This window comes from Dicentrarchus labrax, unplaced genomic scaffold (assembly GCF_905237075.1).
Source record: "Dicentrarchus labrax unplaced genomic scaffold, dlabrax2021, whole genome shotgun sequence".
In the NCBI taxonomy this organism is placed as follows: domain Eukaryota; kingdom Metazoa; phylum Chordata; class Actinopteri; family Moronidae; genus Dicentrarchus; species Dicentrarchus labrax.
Window position 1 is genome coordinate 35,885,922 of NW_026136719.1, and position 12,378 is coordinate 35,898,299.

General features: G+C 41.2%; 2 protein-coding genes across 2 annotated transcripts in view; both read right to left on the reverse strand.

The window, feature by feature from the left end:
* Positions 1-12,378, reverse strand: part of pbdc1 (polysaccharide biosynthesis domain containing 1) — a 284,354-nt gene that overhangs the window by 118,010 nt on the left and 153,966 nt on the right. The gene's annotated exons all lie outside the window — the stretch shown is intronic.
* gfra2b (GDNF family receptor alpha 2b) overlaps positions 1-12,378 on the reverse strand; it is a 98,082-nt gene that overhangs the window by 32,911 nt on the left and 52,793 nt on the right. The window contains exons 4-5 of the mRNA XM_051378531.1: positions 3,111-3,310; positions 1,801-1,988 (exon numbers count right to left, since the gene is read on the reverse strand). Coding sequence (XP_051234491.1) covers positions 1,801-1,988; positions 3,111-3,310 — 388 coding nt within the window. The remainder of the gene's footprint in view (positions 1-1,800; positions 1,989-3,110; positions 3,311-12,378) is intronic.

Consider the following 12,378-nt stretch of genomic DNA (forward strand, 5'->3'; position numbering starts at 1 on the left):
ACAGTAGTTGTTTGTTCCACTAACAGTAGTTGTTGTTTGTTCCACTAACAGTAGTAGTAGTTTGTTCCACTAACAGTAGTTGTTGTTTGTTCCACTAACAGTAGTTGTTTGTTCCACTAACAGCAGTAGTTTCTGCCACTGACAGACTCAGGTTGTTATTGTCAGTGTCTGGTGGAGAGTGATAGTGATATTACGGCTGTGGTTAAACTAAAGGTCTATCTCTGTAGGGATCCTTTCCATAATGCTGTCAGACTCCAGAGACACAAACACTCATTTTACCTTCAGATCATCGAAACTTCATTCAAAGTGGACAGAAACAGAATAAAACCCATTAAAGCGTCTCTGTTAGTGTTTCCAACAATCACCAACTCTGGTTTGGTGGAAATAAATCCTTAATTCACCCACGTAGATGATAAAAACAGTTTCAGTCGCTCTAATCAGCTGCACACAGATCGGCTATGGAAACAAACAATATGCAGTTGACCTGCAGGGTTTTTAATGTCTGCTTAATAAACACCCAGACACACTTACACACTTCACACACCCACACACACACACACACACACACACTTTAAAGTACACAAAATAAATACATGAGCCGTAGGAATCACACAGTTTGACCCCGACACCCACACAGGCTTTTACATGCTGATGTATTTCTCAGAGTTTTGAAAGAAATCAATTAAAGTGATCTTTTGTGCTTCCATTACCGACAGAAACACTCGCCTGTTTTCTCTTCAGGTGCGAGAAATTCTCAGAAGAATTAGTGCACGCCGAGGGGGAGACGAGAGTCATTATTCACATTTAGCTCTCTAATTGCTGATGACACTCGCGCTTTAGAAAAAGACGGCGTCGTAACGGTTCTATAACCTCGGTGTTGACCATGAGACTGAAAGTGTTGCAAGTGTAGCAGCAGAGAAAGAGTTGAGTGAATGGAAGTGGTCCGATGTGAACCAGAGGCTGAATGAACCAGAGGCTGCTGGATCTCACAGAGGTCAGCCCCGTTACACTTCTACATTTCATCTGTCTGTCGGCTCTTCCCTGCTCAGTGTGAGAGATATCCTCCACAAGGTGTACAATTATTTCCATTATTGATTCATCTGCAGGTTATTTTATTACCATGGGACACTACAGGTGAATCATTTCACTAATAGATATCAGCATGAATGTTCCGCAGTTGATTACTTGTGTTAAGACAATTATTTCTTGTAGTACAAGTTTTCTAAAAGTTTATGTTTAAATATGTAAATGAGGATTATCTAACTGAAAATACAGATTAGTAGATAACAGAGTGTGATCCTGAGGTTTCCTGCCGTTAATTACGGGGTTCGTATTCGACACGTTCCTCTCTGCGTCTACACTAACCCTCGTGTAAACGTCCTCCCCCCTCTGCCCCCTTTAGAAACCTTCCCTTCCTGCCTCCATCACCGTGTTCAACCTGTATTTATCCAAATCAACCAATCATGCGTGTGCTTTTTCCGGCACTGCTCCTTTCTCAAGGGCACCTCGACTGTAGCCCCCAAGGGAGGGGGTGAGTGCTCGTTCACTTCCCTCCACTTCAGGCTTCTCTAACCTTTAAAGCCAGTAGTTATCAATCAAACATGCAATTTTGACCCAAGAGTGTGCTAGATTTCTTTCCAATTAAACACTCCAGCGGCTGATTTCACTGATTAGTTCCTCCTCCCGCTTGATAATAATCAGTGAAACAAGCTGCATCAAGCTGAAAAGTCTTCTGGAGTTGTGTGTGAGAAAACCCCCCCGGTGTGATCACACCTGATTGGCTCCTGAAGGCCAACTCACCTGCAGAGAGCGTCGGAGCGACAGGTGCGTCTCAGCTCCAGGCAGGTGGGCTTGTGCCTCTCCTGGTGGGAGCAGGAGGGGACGATGGTGCGGCGGCGGCGCTCGGCGCACGCCTGGTCCGGGCACGAGCAGAAGAGCAGAGGGTAGCTCAGCTCCCACGGGACCCGCTCGAAGAACTGACGCAGAGCCTGAGACACACAGTTCATTATCATCCATCGCCTTTATGTTTCTGCACAGTTTCAAAAAACTTTTCACAAGGAAATACCAGGAAGTTAAAAAGTTAAAAATAAAATCACAAAGTAATAAATCATAGCTATCAACATGAAACAAGGTCACTCCCACTTCCTCCACTCAGCTATACGGCGTGCTGCAAAGTCCATTTTTATCTGATTATTTCTAGAATAAATCCTCTCCAGTCAGCAGTGAGTGAAATCTTAATATCATAATATAGGATTTTAAAGTGTACATGTTGACCACCGTGTTTCTACAGTAGCCTACAATGGACAAACACTGGATCTAGACAGGGGACTTTGCAGCCACTGTTTGTGAGGCTGAGCTGTATTCAGTTGGTTGCAATCTGCAAATTCACCACTAGACGCCACTAAATCCAACAAACTGGACCTTTAATGTCAAAGATAATGTAAAAATTCTATTCAGCTTCACCTTATCCTCATCCTGTTTGCTTTTGGCTTTGATTTAATATTTCTATTTATAATATTAGTAGTCATTTTATTGCCACATAATTAATCTATACTCAGTAGAAATACCTATTATTAGTTGTAAATTGATTAAAATAAACTTTAAATCTGAGGTAAAAAAACAAACAAGAGGAGCTGGTTTGTGTCTTATTAGATATAAAAAGATAAAATGTATTAAAATCCTCAAAAAACTGCTGAAACAGAAAAGATTATTATCGTATAAATCCGAATTATTTTGGGACAGTTTGGTATCACTCTGAGCATTAAAGTAATTACATTTAAGATCACAAAGATTTACTAAAGACGAAAGAAGTTTTTTGAAGCATTTTCTGAGTGATTCTGTTCCTCAGCAGGTCCGAGTCGGTTCAATATGACTGAATCAGCTAATCACACACTTATTGGATTTATGTAATCCCTTTACAGCTGTAATCTGCCAGAGAAGGAAACATGTTTCGCTCCAACAAATGTGCTAAAAAAAACATTAAAATCAACTTCCATTATTAAAAGGCCCTCACATGTAACCTCTGAAGTACATTCACACACAGGTCGAGTTATAATCCTTTTAGTGTTTAACATTAAATATAAAAGCCCCTCTGTGATCCTCACACACACCTTCTGACACCTCTTCCGGCTGCATGGCTCCTGATTGGCCAGGGAGGGCTGAGGGGGCGTGGCCTTGCTGCAGATGGAGTTGTAGGCGGATCGCAGGCGCTTACACGTCTCGTTGAGGTTGCACGCCTTCGCTGCATCCAGACAGGGGTTACAGGGTTTCCCCGCTTCAGAGCAGGGGCTCATCTTCAACAAAGACGAATCTGAACAGAAAGACACGGAAATATAAAAGATTAAACCAAACTGACGCAAAGATTATTTTAACGTCTGGGTTGAATATAAAAATCCAGCTGTGTAGTGGCACTTTTTTACTTTCAGATATTAAAATGTATTAATGATAAATACTCTGTATCTGCTGATTTGGATTAAGAAGAGACTAAAAGGTCCACAAAGAAACAAGACACAACGACAAAGAGATTACAGTCACCTTATAACCCGCCTGCACATCTACTCTGTTTCTTTCCTTTAACACAACCCAGAGCTCAGTGTTCCAGTCTGTTACCCTCAGAGTCTGTTATTATACAGTAGCCTGTACTACAGCACAGTAATGAGTCCTGTCAGAATACATTAATAATCTGATTACATCCACAGTGCAGTCTTTATATAAATGTAGAAGCATAAATCAGGATGTGACTCCACTGTTAAACAGATATCACACAGACCCGGCGGACCAGCTGATCCTGAGTCAGAGAGACATGTGATAGTAGTGTTTACTGATAACGGGACGATAAAATCTAAAGTGGAGTTTAAGTGGGTCGTAATAAATGGACAGCGAGCAGATTACAGAGTGAGAGAGGTCTCATTGGTTGAAAGACCTCACAGGGACAGATGGTCTTCTTCATGAGCTTCCTGTGACTGTGGAGATATCTGAAACCTGGTCCAGGGTCACGGGGGGCCGATCCCACTGACACTGTGCAGCTCAGACCTCCTTAAACTACTTCAACAACGACTATAACAGTCAGCATATACAGGACAGTGTGTGCAAACCTGAAATTGTGTTCACTTTGAATCAGTAAATAGATTTTGTGTCGCCTCTGTAAAGGGCAGAGCATTGCATTGTGGGACTGTATAGCCAATAAATGTACACACTCAGGATTCAGACATTCAAATGAAACTGTAAATATTGTAGTAAATACACTCTTACACACACACACACACACACACACACACACACACACACACACATAATGCTTGTAATGCTACTTAGCAAATGTTAGCATGCTGATGTTAGCATTTAGCTAAGCCTCACTGAGCTGAACTGTTAGCATCACTGTGGACGCTTGTAGTCACAAAAGGCTCCACTCGTGTAAACACTTCCTGGCTGCAGCTGATTGGACGAACGTTCCTGTTCAACATGGCGGCTCGTTTGGACACTTTGTCTCAAATTCTGGAAATATTTCACTAAAATGTGTTTCTGGAAACATTTGAAGCGAATAATAAACCACTCAGTTGTTGAATATTCATTTTAGATCGACAGCAAATGTCCTGAGGATACGCACCATTTATCTGGTTTAATATTTAACCAAAACCACAATAAAAGCCTAAAAACACAGCTGTCTTCTGCCTTGCCCAAACATCACCCCCCCATCCTCCCCCCACAGTTCCTGATTGGAAAAAAAACTCAGGAAGCAATTAAATTTCCTCCAAAACATATTTGGCAAAGCAAATTACTTCTGCATGAAGATATTTTGCAGGAGATGGAGTCGCCCTGTGGCAGAGCACTACAGATTTTGGCACCAACCTGGAAGTGAGACGTGTTAGAGCTGGAAATGATCCCGATGCTGCCAGCAAATATTAACATTTTACATGCGAACATACCAACAGTAGTGAATACCAGAGACCGACTGCAGTCTGCAGCCTCGTCAGCAGTGACAGAGGAGCACCTCTCCGTGCTGAGATGATGTCTGACACCTTCACAGACGGGTCAGAAAGGAAGGAGACTGTCACACTGAGAACTGATCACATGTGTGAATGTCAAGTGTGAACACACATATGTGGACACCACTAAATTGCAATCCAACACATCCAATTACACAAGTCTAATGGAAAAGACAACTGTAACCTCGACCTCAGAAAGCCCTTTAAAGTGTGACGTGATGACATGAGTCGGAGCTGCAGCCGCGTCCAGAATTATTAACGTTAACGTGTTTTTATCAGTGTAATAAGAAGAAAATGTCTTCTGATAGAGGGAAGAGAAATTCAGTGTTTACTATTAACTGTGCTCCGTTAGAACAGAACAGATTGGATTCAGTTTATTAACTAACAGATAAAATGTTAAACACAGTGATGCTACGGTTTTTGAACATCTTTGGAAAGAGGAAGGGAACAAGATAGCAGATCTTGGTCCTGGATGGTTATGTGATGTAACCGAGGACAGATTGCCAAAGTGGGCAACTAGGCCCCTAGGAGCCCCAAATGACACCAGGGGTTACTGGGTGGTTAACTACAAATTTGGTTATGAATTTGCACCACCAAAGTAAAGTTGGTCATGTGTGGTTGTTGTTATTATTATTATTATTATTATTATTATTATTATTATTATTATGTTATTAGTTGATACTGTATCTTGTAGAGTTTGGGATTAAATTGCTTTTATAATAATTGAACAAAATCTCCCAAAAATCAAACTAAGATTTCTGTTTTTGTGACTGTCATTTATATTCTGTCCGGAGTGAATCTCTTGACTTTTTTCTTTCATCTTTAGCCAAAGTCAAAAATGCTGTCGCTAATCTGATACAGTAACGTTACCTTCATGTTCAACCTTAAGTGGTCACATTTCTGTATAGTGTTTTTCGCTGTCATTTTGAGGATCACTTCAGTGTCTAAACTGATGAAGAATACTCTTGTTCTATGAGGAGGGCGGCCAGCTCTAAGGAGTTTGGCTCCCTAAAAATTTGTGATTACTGAGCAAAAAGAGCTGTTGGCTAAGCTGTGAATCCTACACTGAGGGATTAGCTACAGTATTTACACAAAGTAGTTAATAGTATTTACTATTCATTTAGTTAGCTAGTCACTCAGTCATTACAAATGATCACAAACGTGGAATGAGATTTTTGCCTGTAATTCCCCTTCTGCAGTATCTTTGCCTCCTTTAACTCTCCAGCGCCCCCCTCAGGAGGCTTTTGTCTTTGTCAGAATAATGGGTTATATTACTGAGGAGCAGGGTGAACATTTAAAACCACACCTCCATCTGTAATGTTGATCCTGTCACAACGAGGGTCAGGTATAAACTTTCTCTGTCAGAATGAATCTGCTTTTTATTACTATTTGATGTTAGTTTTCTCTCTCTAAAAAGATTGTGTGACACTTAATCTGCTGATTTAAATTGTGAGTGACTGAAATGTGCCATCAGATAGCCGCAGAGGTCAGATAAAGCACTCTATGTTACTAGAGTGAATTGAACTGAGAGAGGTGACAGAAAGGCCGTCCCTGTGAGCCATCATCACCTCCGTCTGTGATGTCAAAAATAATGAAATATGAATATGGTCACAATTAACATCTGCGTGTTTGTCAGCAGCATCAGTGTGTTCGCTCTTCACACTGTGAAGCTTCCCCTGCAGATAACCGCAGTGCTCGTCTGACTGAACGCAACTGACTACGTAGGTACGAGTTTACGAGATGGGAAGTACTGTAGAGTATTTTATTATCTGACAAAGTCTCCTCCGGTGGAACATATTTTTCTTCACATTCAAACATCTACTGGCAGTTTACACACACACACACACACACACACACACACACACACACACACACACACACAGACACACACACACAGCAGCCCTGAGCTGTATAGATAAACAGTAGTGTGTTTCCAGGAAAGGCTGATTTCGTATTGAAGAGTTGCTGCTGAATGAAACCGAATACTGTACATTCCCCTGGAGACTGAATGTAAAAATGGTTGACACTCTTTCGCCTTTTTCTTCTCTCACTTGAGTCAGTACCGTTCTGTTGAGTCTGCATGAAGACGTTCAACAAATCGTCTTTTATTATCAATGTTTCAAAATGCTGTTCGAACAAACTAAACTCATGTTTTTTTATTTTTTGTGCCAATTTTTGGCACATTTATGGTTGCCAGATTATCCTACTGACTTTTGTGATCCCTGATTGTTCTTCTAACGCCAGGGCAGGAATTGCACCACGGCCAAACAGCCAGCGCCGTAATGCCTCTTCTCAAATAAACACTCACAGTGCCAGTTTGGCATTGCCCTGTTTTGAACTGGCCGTAAAATAAAAGTTTCCTCATTTAACCAGATGTGCCGCAGCAAATAAACCGTACCTGTCGCTGGTGTTAAGCCGGGGTGCCAGTAAGACTCACTTATAATACAACCAGCAAACCCTACAAAGGAGTTGGTACAACCGCTGACACTCAAATACAGCAGGCAAGAAACACAACAGAGTAAATTCATTAATCCCCACTGTGTGTTACACAATCAGTGTAAAACATACAAAACCCACAGTCATATTATAATAAAGGAGTACTTGTCTGCGGGCACCCAGGAACAACCAAAAAATGCTCTATTGGAAAAACGAATCAGAGTGAGCCGCTTACTGATTTATTTCTACAAGTAAAGAATGTGGAATCGTGCTTCCTGGTTAAGTTATAACAAAAGTTCTCCCAAATATGTTTCGGAGCTAGAAGCCGCGGGTCAAACGTGATCAATCTGGTCGTGAAGAGAAAACGTGATGCAGCTAACTAGCTAACGCACCACACACTAAGGTTACCAACAAGAAGAACACACTATAAGTAAACTACAGGGGTCAAAGTCAGTGTCGACCCATTATCATCACCTAGCACTATGAAGCCTTCTAAGAGGATTTAACTTTAGGACACAACTGAGTGTTTGAGCCCAGGGAGGTGATTGGTCCACGGACTATCAGTATCTGCTGGTGCTCCTTCCTGATGCCACTATATATGGAGCCAAGATGGCGGCGGTGCTGCGTGAGGCGGTTTATGGTGTTCTTGCTGCTTCTGCTTTCTCCTGTTTATTCAGGCAGGTCAGTTATTGTCATTTGGTTTCATTGGTTTTTTTAGGTATTTGTTTTAACTTTCTATTAGATTTGTTTTTTGTTATTTGACCTCTGCCCACCCTAAAGTCAATTCTCAGTTCCATCTATTTTAAAGCACAGTGTAAACAAACACTGCAGTTCTTAAATCTCAGCAGTCGGTCTCTGTGGCTGCTTGGGACTTGTAAAAGAGTATTGCCACCGACCTCTAGACTGCCATAACATTACCTCTCCAACGTTTATCTCAGGGTCAGAGATGTGACTTATACTTCTGCCACCCGATTATGTCCACCCCTGGTAAGAACCGAAAGAAGACGTCAACTTTGATCCATCTTTCAGTTTGGTTTTCTTTACAATAAATATTCCAGCTTCACAGAGCTGCTGGTGTGGTTGTTAACACTAAAAACTGTGATAAATGAACTACTGCATACTGTCTGTATCTTTCACAAATACAAACATTGGACAAACTTTGGATAGAACCGTATTTTTGTGCATTTATTCCGGTGGTTACATATTTATTCTTGCTAACTTGACCGCGGAGCCCTATGCATCCAGAAATGACACTAGAGAGATAACTGCAGCATCATATTTTGAAGTGGAGGGCCACTGACTGAGCTGCAGAGTTTGACGAGTTGGAAGTGAGAACATCTGTAAAGGTTATATATTATATAAATTATATAAACTACAAACCAAGCAACCAACCATTCATGATTTGATATAAAAGTATATATAAAAGCATGTTTTGACTCTTTTTCTTCAGTTGTTGGTACATATAGTGCATACATACATTTAACTAATGCAGTTTTAATGGTTAATTCTAATTTCCAGTTGTTGTATTATCTACTGTATCTTTGGGTTTCATAATGGAGGGAGTTTTCTGAATTGTGTCTGGTGGTTTCCATGATAATGTCTCTACTCCTCATTTCCATGGAGAAAGGAGTCTGGACTGTCTGGAGGAGCTTTCGCAGGAAAGTTTTAGCCTGATGTTGGATCCATCCACTGTCAACAATTCAAAACTTTTCACTTTATCCAGCAGTGCAGAAAACGTTTGACAGACAGACAGAGAGAGAGGAGGAAGATGTAGGAAGAGGCAGAAGTATCTGCAGAGAGGAAATGTGAGCTGTAATTTGTTTAGTCACAAATAGCAAACTTTAATCATATTTTTGGTGCACGTAGTCAGAAAGATAACAGTTTTCTGTCAGATCAGAGAAATAAATGAGCTCAGTTAGTCAACAGTGTTGATTATGATGTTTTAGAGCTTCCTGAAGTCATCCAGGATGTTGAAGCCGGTCTTTGTTGACTATAAATAAAGAATAATTGCAGTTCATTGCAATTTGGGCCTTATTTCTGTAGTTTTGGCAATCAGCATTAAAAGGTTATAAACGGTATAATAATATTCAACCTATCTAAACCAGCTGAGTAGAGCAACAGAATCAGCTGTTTTTATCATCTATGTTGGTGAATTTATTTTAGACTAACAAGCCTGTCAGTGGCAAAAACAACTTTTACTTTTACTTTGATGGGTGCCAGGATTAACATTAGCTTATGTTGCGGCCATTGCAGCCCTTGGTCACTGCAGCCCTTCTCACGAATATTTTCACATCTGTCAAATAAGGATTTATTTCAACCAAACCAGTTTGTGATTGCTGACAGATTTATTGAGTTTAATTTTGTTTCTGTCCACTTTGAATGAAGTTACAACATTACGACCTATTATGTACTGATATGCGGCACTAAATACTAAACCTATAGGTTTCAGTGGTTCTTGCATGAGGCCTTATTTTCCCCACAGACTCAGCAGATTGACTACACTGGCTTAATTAAAATATATGATTTACTGTTTTGGGTCATTCTGTTCCAGCTAAATCAGGTGGAGTATCTACACATCTTCATTCTGACAGAGATAAAGTAACAGGGGGCCCATTTCCTCCACATCCAAACAGAGCAAACTTTGAAGTCAGTAAAGTGAGAGAACATGCTCGAGGATTTAACTGCGTATGTCCTGAAAGCTAAATGAAGGGATCTCGGTACCACTGAGGTTTGAGGAGTACTTGTTATGCAGAACATTTGATGATGTGTTCAGGAGCGGACAGGAAACATGTGCTTCACGTCCATAAATAAACTCTCCAGCCACTACAGTGTTTCCTACCTTAATGCAGTCAGTTAAATGAGCGCGGTTGGTCTCCGAGGAGCAGCTCACACCTCCTTACAGCCGAGCTTATTGATTGTGTGAAATGAAACAGGCTTTCACCACAGGAAGCACACTTGGCTTAATGCTCAGCAGTTCTGTAGAGTTTGAAGCAGCTCTTAATGACTGCAGATTAAAGACTGTCTGAGCAGTTTAATAAGAGTATATCAGGCTCACATCACTGTAACAAGAGAGGTCACTTTGTTTAACTCAGTAAATGTACCGGCTTTATATAAAATATATGAGCGAGGCAGCTCTGTTATAATCACATCCATATCCATAAAACACACCAACGCTCTGTTCGTTTCAGCTCTCGGGCTATAAAAACTTCTGCCGCGTTCAGCCCTCGCTGTCCTGCTGTTATTACAGACGTGTGAACTAACCACATACACTCGACTCGCTCACAGCCTCTTCTGTTGAGCTGTGACATTTAGCGCACGAACATCTGCGGCTTATGGTAAATAGTCTTTGTTAAAGGTACCATATGTGAGATTCTGAAGCATTTTATTTGTATGTATTAATCACTCTTTATTGCTAAATTGTGAACGGATTGTAACGTAACTTTTTTGGCTGCCTGTGGACTCATTTCTATGTGAAGATTTTGGGTCCGACTTTCGGGAAAAATCCACAGGATGTGACGTTTATGCACAAGGGCTGCAGTGACCGAGCTCAGCAATGGCCGCAAGGTAAGCTAACGCTAATCCTTGGGGCCTGTCAAAGGTACGTCCACTAACAGTAGTAGTTTCTGCCACTGACAGACTCAGGTTGTTATTGTCAGTGTCTGACAGCATTATGGAAAGGATCCCTACAGAGATAGACCTTTAGTTTAACCACAAACAGCCGTAATATCACTATCACTCTCCACCAGACTCCAGAGACAAAAACACTCATTTTACCTTCAGATCATCGAAACTTCATTCAAAGTGAACAGAAACAGAATAAAACCCATTAAAGCGTCTCTGTTAGTGTTTCCAACAATCACCAACTCTGGTTTGGGGGAAATAAATCCGTAATTCACCGACTCTTGGCCAGACTGGCTATATAAAGAAACCAGAGAGGCTGCAATGCCTCCACTGTACCTTTGATAATAGTTAATGTTTGTGATCTCATATATAACCTTTAAGTTACTCCTTAATTTCACTGGAACGCAGCTACGAACAAACAAAAGAAAAAAGCCTTATGAATTAAGAATAAGCATAAAGCATATTTCCCCTCACCAAAGACAAAACACACATTTCTGAGACCATCAGGTGCAACATTAAAATCCCTGTTCATTATGAAATGTTTCAGACAGCAGCACAGTGAAACCTGCTCTGAACAGACTCTAATTGTCTAATTGCTTGTGTTGACACAAGCCACATGCATAACCGTCTTCAAATAGGCACGATTCCTTTTTTCAGGGCGATATTTTCATTAGTGTCGGTCTCGCTGTTTAACCCTCTCAACCTGAGGCACCTTCTCTCATCTCTGAACTCCCCCTGCGCCTTTAATGCATCGCCTGGCTCCGGCTACCTCGCCGCAGATAGTAGGAGAAGAAGCAATAGGAGAGCAGCGTTTGAAAGGGAACAGATATATATATATATATAGAGAGAGAGAAAGAGAGCAAGTATCCGGGGCAGGAGTGCGGGCCAATTAGAGAGATGCCCTGGGTTGTCCTGTTATCTTCCTCACACACAACCTCAACAGGATCAACACACAAAGCCCTGCCCTGGGGTACACACACACACACACGTATATACAAACCACTCGCTCACGTTATATTTTATTAAAACACTGTGTGCTCAAGCGTCCAGCACACACACACACACACACACATATATATATATATATATATATATATATATATATATATATATATACACACACACCGCTGAGACATGATCTAACAAGGTCAAAAGCAGAACTGGAGGGAGGAAGTGGGCGTGAGACAGGGAGAGAGGGGGGAGAGGGGGAAGAGGAAAAGAGGTCGGGTTGTGACAGAGGGAGAGAAAATGAAAAGAACGAAGGAAGAAGTGAAGAACAACCGTAGGCAGACGCTCTCTGCAGTCTTTCTGCAAGCAGAATGAACCTGCACAACGT